The sequence below is a fragment of the Mirounga angustirostris genome, unplaced genomic scaffold (genome assembly GCF_029215605.1).
Source record: "Mirounga angustirostris isolate CCGP_5_RB_7025 unplaced genomic scaffold, mMirAng1.0.hap1 SCAF_2, whole genome shotgun sequence".
NCBI lineage: Eukaryota > Metazoa > Chordata > Mammalia > Carnivora > Phocidae > Mirounga > Mirounga angustirostris.
Window position 1 is genome coordinate 167,275,488 of NW_026991710.1, and position 23,000 is coordinate 167,298,487.

The 23,000-nt window shown below is 44.6% G+C and overlaps 1 protein-coding gene across 7 annotated transcripts in view; it reads right to left on the reverse strand.

Moving 5' to 3' along the window:
* The window catches only part of TACC1 (transforming acidic coiled-coil containing protein 1), a 90,025-nt gene that overhangs the window by 48,043 nt on the left and 18,982 nt on the right, over positions 1-23,000 (reverse strand). For 2 of the 7 annotated variants that reach the window (XM_045879872.2, XM_045879870.2), the window contains exon 2: positions 8,883-8,998. The exons of 1 other annotated variant lie outside the window; for it this stretch is intronic. In XM_045879872.2, coding sequence (XP_045735828.1) covers positions 8,883-8,998 — 116 coding nt within the window. Of the gene's footprint in view, positions 1-8,882; positions 8,999-9,958; positions 10,589-23,000 lie in introns of those variants that run through there. 4 more of the 7 variants (XM_045879869.2, XM_045879871.3, XM_045879874.3 and 1 more) reach the window with 4 other exon arrangements.

Consider the following 23,000-nt stretch of genomic DNA (forward strand, 5'->3'; position numbering starts at 1 on the left):
AAAGCTTATACTAAGGATGAAGAAAATATTTCAAATCTCCAAACCAGCATGTTATGCTATTTTACTTAAAGAGACCCAAACCCTGTCCTCTGAAGACCAAGACGGTAAGAGGGAGGGCTCCCCCAATCATGAGGGTCTGCCCACCAAGCAGCCAGACCTTCTCCACAGAAACCCATCCAACAATGAATACATCTTCTCTTCTCACTCCTGAGATGCCCCGGAGTTTCAGAACCATCTGGATTTGTTTGAGGTTACATTTCAAATACATCAGAAATCCCCCACCACAGAAATTGTAGAAGCTACCCCCCCACCCCCGCCACCGTAGGACTTTTCCTCCATCCCCAAAGCCTGCAGCAGGAGGAGCAGAGAGAACAAGCACGTGCTCACAGATGGGACTCCTCTGCAGAGATGTGCAATTGTGTAACTTCACCCCATTGCTGCCAAACAACCATAATGTGCATCTCTTCAGAAATAATTACTGGAGAATTCAAAATACCAACTGCCTCTCTCACAAAGTAGCAACCGCCCACACAGGACCTGGGGGCTTGATGCAGGATAAAGGGGAAGAGAGAGGAGCTCCAGACAGGAACAGCAGCCGATTCACCAGGCACAACAGATGCCCCCACAACATGACAGGGACCCTGACTGAAGGCCACATGATTTCTCTTGTCTCTTCTGCTCCTGCACTCTAAGAAAAGGGGCAAAAGGAAGGCAGCGAAGAGGTCCCGGAGGAAGAGAGCAATAAAAAAGTTGGAAGTCTTTGGGCACCTGGGTGGCTCAGTTGGTTAAGCGACTGCCTTCGGCTCAGGTCATGATCCTGGAGTCCCGGGATCGAGTCCCGCATCGGGCTCCCTGCTCAGCGGGGGGTCTGCTTCTCCCTCTCCCGCTCCCCCGTCTTGTGCTCTTTCTCTCTCTCACTCTCTCTCTCTCAAATAAATAAATAAAGTCTTAAAAAAAAAAAAAGTTGGAAGTCTTTGAAATTATACCCTTTGGTATAAGTTTTTAAAAAGTATAAAACAGTCTTATGCTAGTCAGCCTCCAAGATGGCCTCCAATGAGGGTGCCATTTATCAGATGAGATGAATCCCATCTCCTGGCAATAATGCTGTTGGACTGACCCATGTAACCTTTTTGGTATCTTTTTGATACTGTGGAAATAACAGCGTGACTTCTGAGGCTAAGTCATAAAAGACATTACAATTCCCATCTTTCTCTTGGATCACCCACTCTGTGGCCAGTCAGCTGCCATGCTGGAAGAACACTCAAGCAACCTGATAGACAGAGAGGTCCGTCCACCTGGTAAAGAACTTGCCAGGCAGGAGTGAGCTACCTGAGGATAAGTTCTTCCAGCCCCAGTCAAGCTCTCAGATGACTACAGTCCTGGCCAACACTGTGACTCATTCTCCCAAGTAACCCTAAGCCAGACCACCCAGCTAAGCTGCTCCCCAAATTCCAGGCCTCTGAAAACTGTGTGAAATAATATTTATTGTTCTAACTTCTAAGCTGCTAATAAGTTTTGGAGTAATCTGTTATGCAGCAATAGATAACTAATACAGGTCTCTTAGAAACTCCTCTTTCTATCCCAAAATAGGTGCAGAGTCCCAGGAGGCTGCATACATTTCCGTGCACATGCCTCTTCTCACCCACATGTGACTCACAGGTGGAGAGAGAAAGCAAAAGCTACTACTGACTAAGTTCCCTCCCTCTTAATTTCTCCCTGATGAGCTGAAGTTAAGCATTAAGGGTGCAAAATGTTTTTAACAGAGCTGCTTACCTGGTAATGCTTTTTTTCTTTCCTGCTTCTGACTCTGTGTCTAAATTTTGCTGCAAACTTCTGATATTCAAAATTCCTGAAGTACATTTTATACTTTACATATTATACATGCCAAGTTAATAAATGTGGAATATATATCCCCAATTGAACTTTCGTTTTAAATTACTATCACTTAACAGGATACTTTAAAGGAGGTTCTCCCTCCATCATACTCTGTCCCCTTTATTTCCTCTGGTAAGTTTTCTCTTCAATCAGTGAAGAGAGAGAATCACGGATTCCCTGGGGAGAGAAGCTGTATAATATGTCCCATAAAGCTCTGGATGTGCTATCTTAAAAGCTGAATTTAAGACCCCGCTCTACTACTAGCAGTAAAGATGCTGGCCTTGATTTCCCAATCTTTGGAATGGAGATCACATGTGTCCTATCTCATAGCATCACTGTTCTAAAAATCAAGTAAGATGCTGAAAAGGAAAAAAAAAGGCTACTTGAGTCCAATACATTCAATAAACTCAGCTGACACAGAAAGCCAGGCGGTCGGCTAGAGGGGAGTCTTATGGTAGGGAAAGCTGGAGATCAGCAACTATCAGATTATGTTTTTTCATTTGTGAAATAATGAAATATCCATTCATCCATTAGCAATCTAACCCCTGGAGATCCGATCATGTTTGTGGAAACTCATAAAATTAGGTTCTCGCACAAGCAAAGGTGAGGGTGAGATCCTGAACTTAACAAGCAGCAATCCCTTTCTAGGCCCAATGCAAACAGTTTTCAGGCAGTTCAGCAACCCTCATTTATCACATCCCCACCCAAGACGGCTGTTTTGTTTTGGGGAGATATGCCAGGATCTCCCTGTCACTGACCTGAGGTTAGGAGATTGTGACGAAATGGCTTATGCTGCCAGGACTTCCTATGAAGAGTGTTACTGTCCCATGGAAAAAGACACTACAAGTCCTCTTTAACCTAAATGTTTAAGTGGCTTTAGACCACATCTATTTTTTTTAAAATAGAACATTAAATGGCAGCAATATCATTTTGGATGGGTTGCCCCCAGCCCGACACACACACACACATACACACACACACACACACCCCTATGCCTTCAACCACCAGAAATTGTCAAAGTAAGCTAACTCGCTTTGTTTGATGCTCAGGTAAGCCCCAAACTGGGGAGTACAAGCCTGAAATGAGTTTAGTCCTTACAACATTTCTCAAGAAGATCTTGAATTTACTATTCATTTTGAAAGAAAAATACTGCTTTATAGTTATTAAAATGTTTACTTTCAGCAGGCATACTTTTTCCCTGCCCCTAAGTTTTTTATTCAGATAGTGTGGTTCTGCACTTTCTGAAGTGTCTGCTGGAAAAATTACACTTTTTCCCCAAGGAAACATTCTCTTTGGGCAGAACACCATATAGAAGCTCCACATGGCTCATTTACACTGGTATAAACAAAGCAATAAAGAAACATGGCTCTGATCGCACTTACTAACTAGTAGGAATCTCCAAGGTTGAGAGCTAAAAACGTTATGGGGGAGAGGGGGAGAACTGTACCATGCTGCTGAAGTTTTCAAGCCTTAAATATCTTACAATAATATAATATAAAAAATTTTTTTAAAAGATTTTATTTATTTATTTGACAGAGAGAGACACAGCAAGAGAGGGAACACAAGCAGGGGGAGTGGGAAAGGGGGAAGCAGGCCTCCCGCCGAGCAGGGAGCCCAATGCGGGGCTTGATCCCAGGACCCTGGGATCATGACCTGAGCCGAAAGCAGATGCCTAACGACTGAGCCACCCAAGCACCCCTAAAAATTTTAATTCAACTGTGAAAGAGCCAATTACATCAAAAAATAAAAAATAAAAATAAAAAAGAATAGGATGGCTTCAGATTTGTTGAAGGAGCCACAGAGGTTGAACTATCAGACTAGGTAACATTAAGGGTCCTTATTAGTCCCATTATTTCTAGGAAATTTTAATAAAGCAATCCCTGTGGTAGGGGCAAGGAGAGGATGTTAAACTAAATTCTTAGGAGAGCCATACATGGATTCTACTGGAACACTTCAATAAATACTTAATGAAAAATGTCTATATATTATTTTCTTATACACATAACCGAAAGCCTTAGGATCAAAAACCTAAGGCTTACATTTTAACAAGATTTGCATTCTAGGTCTTAACATACGTACAGTCTGAAACAATCCAATAAATATACCATTTCAACCCTACAACATACGCCAACAATATACCACATCAACCGGCAAATAAATTCTGAAACACCCAATTAAAACCATTAAATGAAATTAAAACCATTACATTAAAACCATTAAAAAACAGTTAATAGGCAAAAGTTTAAGGTCTATATATTTGTACTTACATTAAATGATTCCCAAACTCTCTTCATTCTTCCCTAATTTCCTTTTTTCATAACTCCTTGGATCTTTTAGTTAATTGAAAATCAGGTACACTGACAGCCCAATGACATTTGTGTTTTCCAAGGGAGACAAATAGCCAGCCCAAACCAGTCTTATCCCAAAGCTTTACCTGACCATACAGGCCTACACTAATGCTACCTGGCCTCACGCTTCATTGTTAATTAATCATGGCTAGCCTTGCCGCTTTCTTTAAAGTTATCCCAAATTACTTAAGCTTTAGATTTTTATCAAAATTGTCTTAAGTGTATCTACATCAGCAAACATTTTTGTCAAGAGCCAAAGAGTAGGTATTTTAGGCTTTTGCTGGCCAGTCTCCGTTCCAAGTACTCAGCCTTGCTATTTCAGGGGCGTCTGGCTGGCTCAGTAGATAGAGCATATGACTCTGAATCTCAGGGTTGTGAGTTCAAGCCCCACAGGGGGTGTGGAGCCCACTTAAAAACAAACAGAAAAACCTTGCTAATTTAGTGTGAAAGCAGCCATATTAGATATCACCCCTAAGTGAACAAGTGGGGCTGCATTCCCACAACACTTTATTTATGGGCCCTAAAATTTGAATTTCATATAATTTTCACACAGCACAATTTTTTTCAACCATTTAAAAATGTAAAAATAATTCTTAGCTCCCAGGCAGAACAATCGGCCATAGCAGGCAGCACGCCACATCTGGTCTCTGAGCCACAGCCTGATTCCGGATCTAGACTACCAAAAGGGTGTCAACAAACAACTCTGCATTCCCCCCAGGCCTCCAGCAGTAAATATATGCAGATTGATCCTGTTTATCTTTCCTTCTATTCAGAAGGACTATCCTATGTCTTTGAAATACTGAAGCATCTAATTAACACATCAAACAGCGTAGGTTTAACGAGTTGCTCCAAGGGCGTATGAGAGCTTCAGCAAGAATTAAATGAAGATACGTGTGCAGTAAGGAGGCTTCTAGTAGCAGAGGACATTCACTTTTAAAGTCTAAAACAATGCACAGGCCACCAAAAAAGAAAAAAAAAAAAAAAAGATGAACTTGAGATTGAACCTTCTTCAAAAGTCCTCTCATTGGTGATGTCTCCTCATTGATCATCCCCCAGGAAAGAGAAAGAACAGTAACAGCAGGAGCTTAAACACTCTTTGTTGAGGGAGGCAGACAGAAAACACAGAATTACCAGCCCAAATATTACAGCCACTACTCTGGTATTTTCAAGGAACCTCTGTGGCTCAAGTTTTATTTTAGCAGTTAGTCTGAAACCTGTGGCTTAAAAAATCCCCACAACCTCATCTACCGTTTAATTCCTAGAATGGCATATAACTGTCTCAAAGAAGCATTACAGGGTTCAGATACTGTAAGTTCCCCAAAAAAACTTCCAATAAAAAGAAAATTAACTTCAAATAGACATGGAAAATTAACTTCAAATGTTTCCCTGTGTTCTAAGAATTAGATGGAGTTTGGGGTGGGGGCCATGGGTATGGGATATGGGATACAGCCCATACATTGGAGGGCCATTATATACCAGGAAGCCAGGATCTTTTACATATGTTAAATCCAACCCCTGACTAACAACTCATAAATCATCCCTCCAGAAGATATAGTCTTATATAATCTCTACCTGCTGCCCCACCACGTCCTAAAACCACAGAAATATGAAAGACTAACTTTATCAGGAGCCAAATGATCAACAATTCCAGGAGAAAGAGGACCATCCAAGCCCAGAAATTAAGACTTCAACATGAAATGAGTCTCTAGGAATTTTTGTCCACTGATACCTTTCCTGGTCAGACCTGTGCTTTCGTACTAAATACATACTGTGTATGTGTAACAAGGCCATCAACAAGACTCTGGACTAACAGTCTCCTTCTGCATGTTGGGCAGGAGTTCTCAAAGGCAGGATACTACCAGGCTGATATGCAATCATCCTATTATTTAAAGACCCTAAATTGAAAGATTTCTTAATACAGAGTGGTAATTTCCCAGATTGTACACCCACCCCCTCCCCTGCCAAAGACACGGCCTTCAACCATGATCTACTCCACAGAGCTTTCCTGGTCCGCGACCCTAAGAAGAAACCTTTTAGGGAGAGTGAGAAAAAGAGTGTGAGCTAGAAGTTACCAAAACATGTAAAAAAGAGTCAGTGGCACAGGAAGGACCAAACGATTGGGTCTCTATGGCTCTGGGGGTCTGAGCCATACAGGCCTCTATGCAATGAATCAGACTACCAACTGCTGGAATGGTGAGGAAGGGGCTGCCCAAGCTGAGGGCAATTCAAAGAGACTTTCAAGTAGCTACTTAACATGTCTGGTGAGCATTATTTAAATTTGATGGGAAAGCATCAAAATAATTCTTTGCAGGTTTCAAATCTCCTTTCTAATCTGCCAATCTTAGGAGAGGAAAAGGGAAGTTATGAAGAACAAGTGCATCTTCTCTTCTGTGCTGTAAAGCTAAGTGACACACCGAGCGCTCCGATACATAACATGCCTGCTCCCATGCGGGTCTCTTCCAAAAACAATGGTGAAAAGCAATCCAGGGTGGGTTGAGAATATGGCCGAATTCTCAGCAGGGGAAGTGCAGTATGAACCTCCTGATTCAAAGCAAAATCAAATCTCAAAAAGCTGGAATCATTTGAACAATAATTCCAGCTCCTTCATGAAGTCTATCACAGAGCACCTGACTTCCCCAAGCAACCTGTGAGGAAGTTATGAAGCCAAAAAATACGATAACTATTAGTAGAAAAAAGTTATCATCAGGTCAAAAACTAGTTAACAGGATAACTGAAAGCTGGCTCTATCTGCCATCATAGGGTGACAGTGACAGACATTGGAAAAGAAAAAGCACTCAAAAAGGACATCCATGCTAGAGAGTCCCTTCTCCAGACAGCAGCCAGGTAGCCTTTGAGAAAAGATGTCAAAGCATGATGGCTCTGCTCAAAGCCCTCTGTTGTGGGTTAAACTGTGTCCCTCAAAAAGATATGCTGAGGGGCGCCTAGGTGGCTCAGTTGGTTAAGTGTCCAACTCTTGATTTCAGCTCAGGTCATAATCTCAGGGTGGCAAGACAGAGCCCTGTGTGTGGGGCTCTGTGCTGGGCGTGGAGCCTGCTTAAGATTCTCTCTCTCCCTCTCTCTCTGCCCCTTCCCCCCTCTAGCACTCTCTCTCTTAAAAAAAAAAAAAAAAAAAGGTATGTTGAATTCCTAACTTCCCATACCTGTGAATGTGACCTTATTTGGAAATAATACCTTTGCAGATGTAATCAGGTTAAGATGAGGTCATACCGGATTAGAAGGATCCCTATATCCACTGACTGGTGTCCTTAAAAGAATGTCATGTGAAGGCACAAAGACACACAGGGAGCAGCCTGTCATGTAATGAAGGAGGCAGAGACTGAAGTTATGCTGCCACAAGCCAAGGAACACCAAGAATTACTAGCAACCACCAGAAGCTAGAGAAGACAAGAAAGGATTGGTCCCTAGAACCTCTGGCTCTGTGGCTCTGCTGACACCTTGATTTCGGACTTCTAGCCTCCAAATCTGTGAGAGAATACATTTCTGTCATTTTAAACCATTAACAAAATGTTCCAGACTTCCCTTTATCTGGCTAACTTCAGCTCCTACTGTTCCCTCCCTAGTCACTCCACTCAAGTCACACTGGCCTCTTCACTGGTCCTCAAAACCCTCCCACCGCAGGGCCTCACTCCATCCCAGGCTGGTCCTGCTTCAGGCCTTTGCAGATAACCATTCACTCTGCTGAAAGGGTTCCCTCCCCAAGAATCTGCAAGACTGTTCCCTCAATCTTCCTTCAGGGCTCTGCTCAAGTTCCCTTATAGGCAAGGCTCCGCCTAATTACCCTTCAGCATCTCTTATCCCCACCCCACACACCCTATTCCTCCTTCCACGGCTTTATTTTTCTCCATAATACGTAAGACAAGCTGACGTATGTATCCTGCTTAACCTTTAAAAGATCCCTCTCCCTCCATAATGTTAGCTCAGTGAGAGCAAGACTTATTCACTGCTGAATCAGAGCGCACTCTATTGCGTGGATAAACAGATTCTACCAGGACAGGTGAAATTTTACTCAAAACTGGCTGTGTGACAAAAAAGGTTCCTACTAATTAAATGAAACAACAGAAGCTTTTGTAGATGAAGGGCAGGCTCAAGGTTGAGCTCTGAGGGGGGCTAGGAGACAATCTCTGTGCCAGGTTTTCTTAGGTAGACTGTGAAGCTCACCACCATTCCTATGTAGATGAGGGGAGAGGTAAACAATTTTAAAACAGCTTCTTAAGATTCCTTCCTATCTAAATAATCAACTCTTACCTGTAATTTTTGTCTCCAGCTACACACACCCCTGGAGAAAGTGACTTAGCCTGAGAACTATCCAGGGCCAAATTTAAACATTCCTCCCCCACCTCTGCATTACCACATACATTTTTGTTTTTGGGGGGCTGAGGGGAACGGCCCAGCAGGAATGTTTGATAATCTCATCCTGCAAATGTACAAACTACTTAGGAAGAAAGCCTCTGACCACCACATTCCTAAAAAACAAACAAAAACAGTTCAAATAAGCCAGGAGCTTTAAAACAGCTCCTTTCTTGGTAAGTACTCAATCCAAAGCTTTTTAAATGGCCCTAAGTTAACACTCTTCCTTCCCTCATTTACATTTTCAAAACTTTAAAACAAAAGAGGCAGAAAATGAAAGTCTTTCTTTACCTTGGGTTTTGGCCCCCCGTCCTGCCAATCCTAGGGATGAATCACAGGATTCCTTGAGAGGCGATCTGATTGGTGTTTCAGCTTCAGGGGTCTCAAAATTACCTTCAGAATCCGAGCTGCCAAGGGGGAAAAATGAGGAATTACCACTTTCAACGGTACTTCCGACACCTTTTACAGTCTATATATCGACAAGGCTAAAGTCCAGCATTTTTGCCTAACTTTACAACCCACTAGTCCTCAGCAGGACTGGCCTGTGGGAGCTCACCATGGGGTTTTCTCGCTGGGCCCTCCTCGGCCTTCTGCCTGGCATCCTGTCTCCCTGATATTCCTCCATCCTCCAGAGCTTTTCTCCAGCACCATTTATTTTTGAGGTCATCCTTTCTTCTGATATCCCCCCCAAAGCGCTTTTCAACAGACTCCTTTTCTAACAAGAACCCTTTTTCATAGGCTTAAAAATTAAGATTGCCCCCTCCTCCTAAAAATTAAGTCAGCTCTCGCCATGATGCCTTTTTCTTAGGCAGGCCTCTACCTGTTTGGAACTCACTCGGCCCCAAGCTGAGAATACTGTCACCTGCCTTCCTCAATCACTCGGTGACAGCTCAGCAAAGACCACCATTTCTCACCAGCTTGCCAGGGGCCTGTCATCACGCGACCTTCTGTACCAAGGTTGCATTTTCGGTACACAGAGGGACACCAGGAGGGCCTGGGAGCGACTTCTTCCCCCACAGGGAGGGCCCCAAGTTCTACCGGCTGTGATCAATGACACTGTGTGTGTGTAGGGGCGGGGGCTAGGGACTCGAAGCTTAAGGGAAAGTGACTGAAGCAGACCGGGATGCGGAAAGACTGCAGATTCTGGGTTAGGTTCTGAAAGCTCATACTGAAACGGGGGAAAGGTAATACCAGACGTTACATCCTGAACTTTCGAATGCACAGCGGGGACCCGGTTTCGGGTAGGGACGGAGGCATTGCGATGATAATGGTTACGCGGGTGAGCGACCACACACACGCACACAGAATGAGCCGCAGATGGATGGATGGCAGCACGTCTGCATCTCGGCAGGGATGCGTGTACTTGCCTGAAACTCAAGGATTTGGTCTCGGCTTGCGAGTCCTCCTCCTCGGGGTCGCCCTCTGGCCCTCCGGCCTCGTCCTCTCCGGCGCCCCCGCCGCGCACCGCGGACCAGGTCCATTTCGCCCACTGCACTGGGGACAGGATCTGCCAAGGGCTGAACGCCATGAGCGCGGCTCCTCCGGCTCCAGGTCCTAAGAGTAGGGGAAGGGGGAGAGCCTTTTTTCCCTTTCAAAATGGAGGGAACGGGTGACAGGCGCCTGTAAGCGTTTCCAGCGGAGGCACGGATGTGGTTAAACGAGCGCCGTCGGGGGCCCGGGTGGAGCGCTTCCTCTCCGCCGGCAAGCAGCGCAGCTTCCTCTTCGTCCTCCTTTCCGAACGGTGCGGCCGCGGCCACCTCCGCGCCGGCGACTCCCGCCGGGAAGATGCCTCTCCTGGGGCCTCCTCAGGGCCCCGGCCCGCGGCGCCGGGCGGCTCGGGTCTCGGGGGTCTCTGGCTCCCGCCTCCCGGCCGGCGGGGCGCGCATCAGCTGCCGCGGGAGCCGCGCCCCAGGAGCCGCCCCCTTGGACCGTACTATTCGCGCGCGCGCGCGGGGGCGGCGGCAGCGCCGGGCCTTTGAAGTCCTCGGCGCGCCCGCCCGATCCCCCCGCCGCGGCGCCGCTCTGGTCGCGCCCGGACTGCGGGAAGGGGGCTGCCCCGCTGCGACTCCGGCGGGCAGAGCACCCAGGCGCCCCCAACAGCTCCGTCAGCGGCAGGAGCAGGGAAGATCCTTTTTCCGGGTCCGTGCACGCTGGACTTTTCCTCCTTCCCTTCTTATTTTCTCATCTTGCTACTGTGACTTAATGGCGTTGTGACATTGGGCCGCACAGAAGTGAAGCCCCTTATTGAAAAAAAAAAAAACTTTGAGGTCGCTGTTGCCTGGTGTTTCTCCCCCTCCCCGACACTGACAGCGTGGAAGATTTCAGCCTGCTCACCTCCGACCCTGTCGCTCCCAGGATTTGGAAATTCCTCAGCAACGCTACAAGAGTAGCCAAGCACTGGAACTGTAGATGTTTTGTCCCTCCCCAAACCGCACTCGTGGACGCTCTGGGGCCAGGTCTCTGGTCAAGGGTGCCAAATTACCCCGTGAAATTATAGCCTGATCGGTTTCCCATTCTCCTTTTTTGAGGCTTTCTCTTCATAACTTCTAAGTCTCCGCTTTCCGACTTCGTTTGCTGCTTCAGAAGTATGCCAACAGGCCTGGTGAAGGCAGCCTTCACAATAAAAACCCTCTTTATGTTGGAAGGCAGAGGAAAATAGCAGAGCTCTCCTCGGATTTTCTTCATTTTCCATATAGGGATTGCTCGCCTCAGAATTTCCAGTGCACCAAGGAAGCCAGCTGCCACAAACCGCAAACACCAGGCTTCACGATCTCCTGGCCTGGATAGGGCGTTTCTTGTCCTATTGTAATTTCCCAGAGTTGCGGTGAATCTGTGAGGTGACGTCAGGTTCTCACAGAAAGGGCAGCTCCAGAATTTAGGAACAAAGTCATGCTGAAACTGCACCAGGCCGACCATCTGCCTTGATCGGGGGTTGGTACTGTTGAGGAGTCATGACTGTCTCACACATTCCATAACAAAAACAGAAGCAAAAATAAGGCAAGTAGTCTTACCCTAACAGAAGGGCAGAGGTTTGCCTGAAGTCTAGATAAAAGGGTTGGGTGTGTCAGGATGCTTTAGAGCTCATCCAGCTCCTTTCCAGAGATAAACACAACTGTCATGACTGTTCTGGAGATCACAACAATGGGAAGTAAGCAGGAGTCATTTTTTTTTTTAACGTCCACATGAAATACATCACAACGTTATCCAGTTCTTTGTCTTTTTAGGTTTATGGCTCACCATTTAAACCTTCAGGTTGTAAGGTCCCCTAGGTTTCTGGATTTCACACAAGTGTTTTATTGCCTGGAAATCAGTAACCGGCATATCCTAGGTCCTGTTCATTCTTCCTCCCGAGTAGTTCTCTAATCTTTTCATTCCTCTGCATCCCCATTGTAGCTGACATATAGTTCCCACACTGTCCATTTTTCATAGGTCTACTGGAAATGTCTTCCAACTAGTTCTACCTCTGAGGGTTTTCCCACCTGGGGTCCCCCCACCTGACTAATAGGTGACTTGTGCTCTAGTCTTGCTGTTCCTGCTCCTCTTTACTCCCAGCCCTTTGTATTCCTTGCCATAATCAGTAGAGAATTGGTTCTGAACTTTCAGTATGTCCCAGAATTATCTGGGGTGCTTCTTTAAAAATACCAATCCAGATTACCAGCAGGACCTGGCAATCTGTATTTTTACCAAGTATCTTGGGGAATTTTTTTCACAGGATAAATTTGGCAAACAATGACTAGCTTGGACTGACTGCTGCTTCCGGAACAATTTCCCTTTTGCCTGCAGTTTTGCACGTGCCCCTCCCCCTTGCCCACACATTGAGCTCCCTGACCTTGACTGCCCAAACTTCCTTCATCACCCAGCTCAAGAGTCTACTCTGGAAAAACGGCTGATTTCTCCCCCATCTACCATCTCTATACCCCAAACGTTAACAGAAACCTTTACTGTGGCCCTTAGATGGTTTGAAAGGCGGCACTATTAGTAGTTATACCAGACAGCAGGCATACACTAGGATGTCCCCAAGATATAAGGTCACCCTACTCTTAGCACATGATATATAATGTATTTGCTTACATATCTGTCCTACTTCTATACCATAAGCTTCTAAATGGTAGGGACCACATCATATTTGTGATTTATTTTTGTTTCTCCAGACATTAGGACAGGGCCACACACTTAGTAGGTGTTCAGTAAATGAAAAGAAAAGGAATATTCTAGTTTAGTAATAGATCTTATGAGTTTGGCTAGGATAACATAAATTCCTAAAGCCTGACTCCTCCTGGGGAAATCAAGTTTGGGTACCAGCACAGAGTGCAACCTGGAGCAAGTAATGGCCCCAGTAAGATAAAACCCAACCTATGCATCAGTATCTTGAAACTGGAGAAGCAAGTGCCCAGGTTTCTGAACATCACTCCTCGGCAAGCTCCTGGACTTAATGTGAACAACAATAAAGGAAGTAATTACTCAATAGCTTGAATTTATTTTATTGTCTAGAAGTTCAAGTAACGAGGCTGATATATCAATTTTCCTGTAATTCTGGGAAAGAATGGGCAATGTTTGAAAACAGATATCCTAACCAAGGTAAACCATTTTGCTATGTCCTCAGCATCACAGAGCAGAATGTCTGCAAACACATGACCACGTAGCCAAATGAAATGTATTTGTTTTGGAAATGACCGAAAGCACAGAAAGGGCCCCATCTGCTCTCTTCCCTCCTCTGCTTCTTGCCCTTCACAGACGCTTTGGATCAATACGCCATGAAAATCTGAAATGTAACTTCCTTGAAACACCCCATAATTGTGGTGTGGCCAAGCCAGGCACACCCTTGCCTGTAATGGATGCTCCAGAGGGATCTGCAAGATGGGTCTCTTCAGTTAAAAAAAATAACAAAATAAAATAAAATGAAAGGGTAAGCAAACTCAAACAGGCAAACAACTAACCATTTCATAGCAAAGCTATTCTAGAAAAGCCTGTAGGGATGGGGCAGGAGTTGGGGGCAGATGTAGTTGGGGCCTAACTGGTATGGATCCCATATACCTGGTAAAAAGTTGATTTTAACTCAAGTTGAACTTGATGCTGTAATGGGGGGAGCAAACCCCAGAACCTCCCCAGGTAACGTAAGGGAGTGACGAGGCTGTAGCAGGAGGTGTGCCATCTGGAGAAGCCTGCTGTGGCTAAGAGGCAGCCCTGCCCAGTTCCTGGTGCCCAGCATTGCCATCTAACAACCTTCCAAGAGAAACTCAAACTGTGGATTTTATAAGACATCTTCCAATCTTTAATGTTCTTACTAATTTAAATTGTTTTAAACCTTGTGGAGGCCAACATGGTGCTGGGCCAAAACAAAGCCATCAGTGTGTCCAGGGGCCCAGGGAACCTGGATGGGCAGAGGGGAGTCATCAGGCTTTGAGCAAGTAAGTAACATTTCCATTTAGAAAGATCATTCTGGTAGCAACCTGGGGGATGGGAGAGAAGGAGTCAAGATTGGGAGACCCAGAGAACTGCATTTCCCTGCCCCAAACAACCTAGAGAAAGCAGACAGCCTCTGCCCCAGAGGGTAAAGAAGCAGAACTGGAATTTGTGTCCTTAGCTTTCACTCCACTTGTTCGGAAAGCATCAGCGCTGTAAGAAATCCAAGTGTGATGGGAACACTTTTACAGGGGAACGACAGGAAAACCGACTGCTAAGGAAACCAAGTTTCTGACAGCCAGTAAGATGAGAAAGCTTCTGCTCTGAGATGGTGGGAGTGGAGGAGGCAAGGGGTGGGGGCAGGATGGCACGAGGGGATAGGGGCTGAAGCAGCCACAGAGAAAACCGAAAGGTCAGGCGGGCAGGCAGACAAGCCCGTCAATGTATCCGTATTCTCACAATTTAGGAATCTGGTGAGCAAGAGATACATGGAATTCAACTAAGATTACATGCCAGATGGATGATGTCACCGAAGTGGCTGGGCAGCTCTGAAGCGTGTAGGAAAAGCACTGGCCCGGAGAACAGCAACTCGGTTGACGTGCCTCAGTGGAACCTCCGCAGAATGTCTCCCAGTCCCCCAACCCTGCTTTTTTGAGAGCCATCTGTTCACGGGATGAGGTTTCCAAGACACGATGGGGCATTCCCCGCGCTGGGAACTCCATCACCCTGATCCCTGAATGTTCTCTTCTCACTTACCAAGCTAAACGGCCTTGGGAGGTCCCTAAGACATAATGACTTAACAGTACCTTATTATCAATAAAGATTCATCCAATCCTTATAATCATTCTCTTCAGTAGTGGGGCAGGTCTTCTCATTCTCAGTTTGCAGGTGAGGTAGCTGAAGCAGAAAGGGCAACCACCTGTCTGAAGTCATACAGCTATTTGGCGCCGGGACTGAATCTAGAACGCTAGTCTGTTGGTACCTTTGGTGCTATATCAGACTGGAAGAAAGCAGAATGTCCTCGAGGCCACTGGGTAACTTGCCATTCCGTCAGCTAGACACTCCTCTCAACAGAGTGCTGCTGCAGTCCCCACTTCCTGCTTAGCTGGCATGAAAGCCACAGCTAAGAATACCTAGCTCCCCGCCCGCCCCCCGCCCCCCGCCCCCCTCCCCCACCACCCCCTGCCCCGCACCAGCAGAAGGTCTGCTTTCCTGGCCAACCTCAGTCTAACCAGGCAACAACAGGCCGATGTCTGCACAAGACAACATGGCCAATAAGGGCATCTGACCTATTCAAATATGTTAACATTACAGTCTTAACTTTGTGAGATCAGATGTGATTCTTACCTATAGGCTACAATCACCTGTAGAATTACAGTCTTCCCTCCACTACCCAAACACACCCAAATCAGAATTTGTACAATGCATTTGTGCTGAAAATTGTATCATAAAGAGAGCCTCCTTTCTAATTTTTTAAGAGAAGAGCCAGATTTATGTCCATGGTTAATACTCTTTCAGAGCTCCAGAAAGATTAAAAGGGATCTAGATTGCATCCTTTAAAGACTTGGCCAAGCTCCCCACCGAGGGCCTCTCAGAGACCCTTGTCCAGGCTTTGCTCTGGTGAACAATTCTTGTCAAGTCGACCCTCTGATTTATTTTGTTCTATATCACAAAAGTAAAGTTTGACTTACCCAGAAAGTATGCCATTCAGCCTGGGTTAAGATCAGACTTACAGCAGAACTGCCACATAGTGGAGTTATACTGTGTCAGCTTTCAGTGGGAGGTGGGAAAAAAAATAAATCTATTTTATGATGTTTACACTGAACTAGTGTCATTTAAGAGCCAGTTCTGTGAAGTTCTCTCCCGTCCCCATCAGACACCATGACTGTATGTTTATTGACATTATGAGAAAGTTCACTTTAACTCTACCCTGGGATGTAGGAGTATTAGAGAAATAGCTGTTGAGTACGAAGGACAGAAATAGAAATAGGTCAGTCTGTTCATGCTAAGTGAGGAAAATAACCCCAATATTATCCCTAATTCTTCCCACCAACGACCACAAATCCAAAGTTGAAAACAAGCCAAAAATAAACACAAAAGATCCAATTAAAGCAGTGAACTATCTTTAAATTTAGAAATATTTTCCATTCCAGGAGACATAAGTGGTTTTTCCAGCTAAACAGCATTATTGCAATTACAGAGCCTGTTAAGCAGGTAGACGATCTTGTAAAATTATTGTTATTGATTTAGCACATTTTGTGTTCTTCTATTTTTTATTTTAAGATTTTGTTTATTTGAGAGAGAGAGAGAGAACGCACAAGCAGGCAGAGGGGCGGTAGGGAGAAACAGACTCACTGCTGGGCAGGGAGCACGATTCGGGCTCCATCCCAGGACCCTGGGACCATGACCTGAGCTGAAGGCAGACGCTTAACTGACTGAGCCACCCAGGTGCCCTTGTATTTTTCTGTTGAACTTATATTCCTTTTCAGGAGATTAGGCATTAAGAAAAGTGGGCCCTCTGAATCAGGCAGCATTACATGTTAAGCCTCAGACAAGAAAACCATCTGAAACCCTTTCTCAGTTGTTTATGAATTTAAGTTTCTCAGTTGTTTATGAATTTAAGTTTATGAATTACTTAATTTAAGTAATAAGACTATTACTCCAAATCTGAGAGATCGACATTCACCATGGTTAGACAGTGGGTAGAATCTAAGGCTTGAGTTAAAGAGGATGAAAGAATTTAGGAAATTGAAATAGAATAATACTCCTTCTCCTGCAGCCATTTTATTCCCTCTCCTCTATTCTACCTCCAGAATAAATTTCCCTAATAATACACCTGGAACACTAAAGCAACATTGATCACATGACCCAGGTTTTCTGAGATCATCCTGAGAGCAAATATTCTACCCATTCTATTTATAAATACATGACCCCATTTTCAATTTATGAAATATTGTCACTAAGAACTTGGAATATAACAGATTGGGATGGCATTTGGAAAGGACAGCAGAGATGGGGGGAGCAGTTAGGAGGGAGGTTTGGGGGGTGGGGAATGTCCACCCAGAGAAAGAATAAAACCACAAAAAGATTTCCAAAATAACTGGGACACCCACTCTACTTAAATCCTCAGTTGGGGGGGATTTCATGACAGTAATTCTTCGTGACTGTTAAATCTTCCTGTGTTTGGGTTCTGAAACCACATGTGTGTGAAAATTGAAGGAAAATATGTCCTTTTACTGCTCTGTTATAGTACAAAGTGGGGAGAAGGGAAACCTGTCTTTTTAAGTATGTTAACATTGTTTTAAAACTACAAATGTTAAGGGGCGCCTGGGTGGCTCAGTTGGTTAAGCGACTGCCTTCGGCTCAGGTCATGATCCTGGAGTCGCGGGATCGAGTCCCGCATCGAGTCCCGCATCGGGCTCCCTGCTCGGCAGGGAGTCTGCTTCTCCCTCTGACCCTCCTCCCTCTCATGCTGTCTCTCATTCTCTCTCTCTCAAATAAAAAAACAAAACAAAACAAAAACTACAAATGTTAACACATTGCTCATTTTCATCACTAATAAATATCAGCTAACCAACTAGCTGAATAAGCGAAAAGACATCACAATGTTTCAAGTTGGTAAAACTAAATATTTAAAGATGGCAATACTACCCAACTAATTAATAAATCTAATGCAATCTCAATCAAATTCCTAGGATTTTTTTCTTGGGATTTGTCAATATTTTCCAAAAGTTTATTTAGAAAAATAAACAAGTGAGCATATTTTAGATTCTTTAAAAAAGAGAGAGTCGAGAAGGGGATTAGGTCTACAAGATATTAAGACACATTAATGCCAAAATAGGCATATCCTTGTTCTGTGAAACAGAATGGAAAGCCAAGAAAAAGACACTTACAAAACATAGGAATGTATTATATGATAAAGAAGATGTTATAATACAGTGGGGAGGGGAAGGTTATTTAATAAGTGGTTGCGGAATAAGTGGTTGGCAATGGAGAAAAAGATTAAGTTAAACCTCTACCCCAGAGCATATACCAAGATAAATCCAGATGGATTAGAATGCTAAATAATAAGAATCAAGCCAGGGGGAGAAAACAATCCAGAAGCAACAGAATCTGTCAAAGCTCTGTCAGAAGGATGACTGTCCAATCTTTCCAGTAATTAATGAAATCACACACAAAATAAAGATTGCAGATTTGGCTACATAAGAAGAATAAAGCTAATAAATGTTTGCCTTCATATTAAAAGGCAAACGACAGGCTGGGGAAAATAATAGCAACCAAAAGCTAATATTGTTATTACCTAAGAACTCATGAAAATCGTCAAGATCATCAAAACCCCAGGGGCGCCTGGGTGGCTCAGATGGTTGAGCGTCTGCCTTCGGCTCGGGTCATGATTCCAGGGTCCTGGGATCGAGCCACACGTGGGGCTCCTGGCTTAGCGGGGAGCCTGCTTCTCCCTCTCCCTCTGCCTCCCCCCCTGCTCATGCTCGCTCTCTCTCTGTATCTCTGTGTCTCAAATGAATAAATAAAATCTTTAAAAATTAAATAAAAAAAAAAGATCATCAAAACTCCAGCAGAAATGAGCAATTATAACTACATACTATGTGTCAGACACTGTGCTAAGCGCTCTTGACGTGAATTATCTCCTCTAATCCGCACCCTTTGGCCCCACAGTATTGGAGGGTATTATTATGAGGAAGGTATTAGTATGGCCTTTTCTAAACAAAACAGGTCAAGTTGACTACATTTTCAACTTGTAGAGTAGGGGCTTAGCAAGAGGGGTTTCAAAGATTGTGACCACTCTGAAATTATATGCAAAATTATGTGTTGTGTATTTGCACCCATCTCTCCCCACTTTGTCCCCATATACCATCAAGTTCCACCCCAGAAACAATGCTTTAGGCTGATTAAAAATTAATTTCTGAATCTGAAAGTGGAACCAACAGGTTCTCTTCCTCCAACAGTTATAGGGAAGTTCTAACCGAAAGGGCCCTTACACGGAGAACCCAAACCTGCCAGAGATCAACACAAGAAGCGGCAAGCTTGGATGACATGCAGCATGGTGGGGCCATGGGTACTAGTGGGTAGCCTGTGGTCTAATCTAAGTGACACCCTCATTCCAAGGAGGCATTTGCCTGGGGAGCCAAGGTGCCATCAAAAAGATTTTCCCAGGGACTTCCTACTGATACACATGAGCAAGGACATACAAAATTGGGCCAGGATATCAAAGGTGAGCTTTATGTGGAAGGGGCAAAAAAAATCAGTTCTAATGTCTCTTTGGGATGCTCTCCTTTTGGGGTACCTCCCTTTTAGAGTGGTTTCTTCCAAGAAACCATGTTGATGAGGTACCCCGGACTCCAGGAGTCCTCCCTTAGTCGCCATGTCCCTTTTTGTAATTTCAGTTCCCTGCAATCAACCAGGGTCTGGATGCTGATGATTCTCCTCACACACTGTCAGAAGGTCAAGAGCAGCCTAAAGCGGGGGTCCCAATGTGGACCTCATTCACCTTGCTTCTTCTCATCAAGTAGGCATTTTACCATCTCACATCATCACAAGAAGAAGGATGAGTGCAGTACAATAAGACATTTTGAAAGAAAGACCACATTCAATAACTTTCATTACAGTATGGTGTTATAATAGTTCTATTTTATGGTTAATTATTGTTGTTAATCTCTTACTGTACCTAATAGATAAATTAAACCAAATCATAGGTATGTATAGGAAAAAACATAGTGTATATAGGATTTGGTACTATCTGTGGTTTAGGCATCCACTGGGGGTTTATCTCTGGTGGGTAAAGGAGAACTACTATACTAGGTGGGAGCCTCTTCCCATCTGGGAAAAAGTGGGAACAGTGGTGGGGCTCAGTGGTGGATGGAGGCATGGCACACGTTGCCGAGGCCTGGTTCTGTACGGCAGGAAGCTTAAGAATCTGGGGAGCTCTCTAAGAAAACTACAAAAGGATCTTGTGAATACAATGCTAGGGCCCTTCTGGAGACCCTGGAGGGGGCCTATCCAAGTGAGGGGTCCTGAAGTTTAAGCTGCATTTGCTTCATGGTAAATTCAACTCTGCCCAGAGGGCAAAAGAGATCCTTGTGGCTCTGGAGTGTCCAGCAAAGCCTCAACTTGGTGAGTGAAAATATGGATATATTGAAGGAAGGCGTCGCATTGCCCTCCTCTATCTTCCAAAAGGCAATGAAAAATTTTAACTGTTGGAAGCTTGAAAAAATGTCAAAAGTTGGGGCTCCTGGGTGGTTCAGTCGTTAAGTGTCTGCCTTCGGCTCAGGTCATGATCCCAGGGTCCTGGGATTGAGCCCCACGTCTGGTTCCATGCTCCGCGGGGAGCCTGCTTCTCCCTCTCCCACTCCCCCTGCTTGTGTTCCCTCTCTCGCTGTCTCTCTCTCTGTCAAATAAATAAAATCTTAAAAAAAAAATGTCAAAAGTTATCTCCTATACAAAGTGTGAAGCATAACTCATGGTTCTTTTGCTTCTGTACAAGTGTAAACACACACACACATACTATTTTAATGATGATAAATAAAAAAAAACCTGTAACACTTCTCTAGCATCATGTGCCTTCTGCACCCTTATTCTTTGGACTTCCACAACCACCACAGCAGAGTCTAACTTCCTCCCCTGGCCATTATTTCCTTATCTCTTCTGGTAAAAGAGCCCCCTGAGTTTCCACGGGGCACATGGCCACCCAGTAGAGGCCACATTTCCCTGCCCTTTCTGCAGGCAGGCGTGGTCTTGTGACTTAGTTCTGGCCTGGGGGAAGTGAGCCAGGTGGCAGGTATGACTTTGGGGTGACATTTTTTTTCTTGTTTTTGTTTTAAAGATTTTATTTTTATTTATGACAGAGACACAGCGAGAGAGGTGGGAGAGGGATAAGCAGGCTTCCCGCTGAGCGGGGAGCCCGATGTGGGGCTAGATCCCAGGACCCTGGGACCATGACCTGAGCCGAAGGCAGATGCTTAACGACTGAGCCACCCAGGCGCCCCTAGGGGGTGATGTTTTTAAAAAGAAAACTGCTGTGCTTGCCCCATGTTGTGGGCTGGTGCTGGGCCAGCTTCTACGGTGTGGACGAGGACCACACTTGGGAGATGGCAGAACAGATGGATGGAGTCACACCCGGCTGACCTCAGGAGCAGAGCGGCCTGCTGCCCTAGACCAACATACCCGAGGACTGTTACGTAAGAGAGAACTAAAAGTCTACCTTTATGCTGCGGCACCGCCGAGTCCCTTGGTGATAAGCAGCCTCATGCTTCCTTCACAATACAACTTCTTTTGGGGTGTTTTAGCATCTTCAATTCCCCTAGATGGCAATATGGGAAGAGCCTGCCTTAAATGTCATTCCACATCATTGTGAGAAAGACGACATTTTGGTTCTTTCAAAAATGCATCTTAGGGCGCCTGGGTGGCTCAGTCGTTAAGCATCTGCCTTCGGCTCAGGTCATGATCTCAGGGTCCTGGGATCGAGTCCCGCATCGGGCTCCCTGCTCCCTGGGAGCCTGCTTCTCCCTCTGCCTCTCTCTCTCTCTCTCTGTCTCTCATGAATAAATAAATAAAATCTTAAAAAAAAAATGCATCTTATATCACAGTGGTGTCTTTTTCTTAAAGCCAGAAAATTGCCCAGCCGTGAGACTCAAGCCTGCCACGTGGATGACGTGGTCTAACTATCCTGAAAGCAGGACTGAGCCCACCCTTCCCCCAACTGCAATGACCTGAGCTGTAATACCGCCTTTCTGGAAATTAGGCAGTGGTGTCTTTAAAGATGACACGTGTGGACGACAAAGCTGAAGGGAAGAGGGAGTCAATACTCAGTCTTCCAGGCAGAATGGATTTGGATATTGTATGAAGGATATAATCTTTGAGAGAATATTCTCTTCTTGAATTCTTCTCGAATATTTCTTGAAAATAATATGATAAATCCAGAAATACTATATAATAAATATGAGTATTTTGCCAATTCATAGGCTAAAGTCATAATTGACCCACATCCTATAAAGAAATTAATCACTATTGTTCTTTGCCTTTAACACCACCTGGTGTTATTTCCGATTCTCACCCATAAGATATTTTTTTAGAAACTGTTTTCATACGGACTCATAGTCAGTTATTTTGTTGTATTATCTTATAGAAGTGCCATAAGTAAGGTTATCCTTACTGTCCTTCTCAGTACCTCATCATATAAGATGTGGTAATACTATATGGATTTTCCACTTCCTTTTGCCAAGGCATAGACAACTACGGAGTAGCATGTGTTTGCTTCAAATCATTTTCTGAACAAATGATAAGTCAGTGACTCCAAACCTAAGCATCCACCCGAGATCTCACAGAACCACAGGAATTTTTAAATGGAAAGGACCAAAGATCACTGGGCTGAATATCCTTGTTTTCAGATGATCACATGAGTCCCTGAGACATTAGGGATTGCCCAAGGTGCAGTCAGGCACCAAAGTTTGTATGTCTAGGACTTACACCTTTCTGGCAGGAAGTATAAATTCTAGGCTTTCTCCCCAACCCTAATGGATATACACACCTGGTATGTATAATAGAGATAAAACTCCACCCCTCCCCAACATTTGCCTCATTTTATTTTTATTTTTTTCAGTAGGCTCCATGCCCAACCTGGAGCCCACCACCTCATCCTAAAAAGCAACTTGAACTGTTTTATAAAGCAAAGAATTTCTTTACAAAAAAAACATTGTGCTTTGTCTTAAAAGTATTTTAAATACCTTTAAGGGAAAAATAATACACATGTTCATTCTTTCATTCAGTCGTTCCACAGATTTTACAACTGACAAACCAAATCCAGTTCTTGTCCACAGGGAGCTTGCACATTAGTGAGTTTAGGAAGCAAAGAAATAAATATGTAACTTACAAACTGTGGAGTATGCTTTATCAGAAAAGCGCAGGGGCAAGGCAAAGGCCAAGGGAGGCGGTGGTCAGTGGAGATAAATAAGGAAGGGGACAGGCTGAGGCCTGAGGGATGGATGTGGGAAG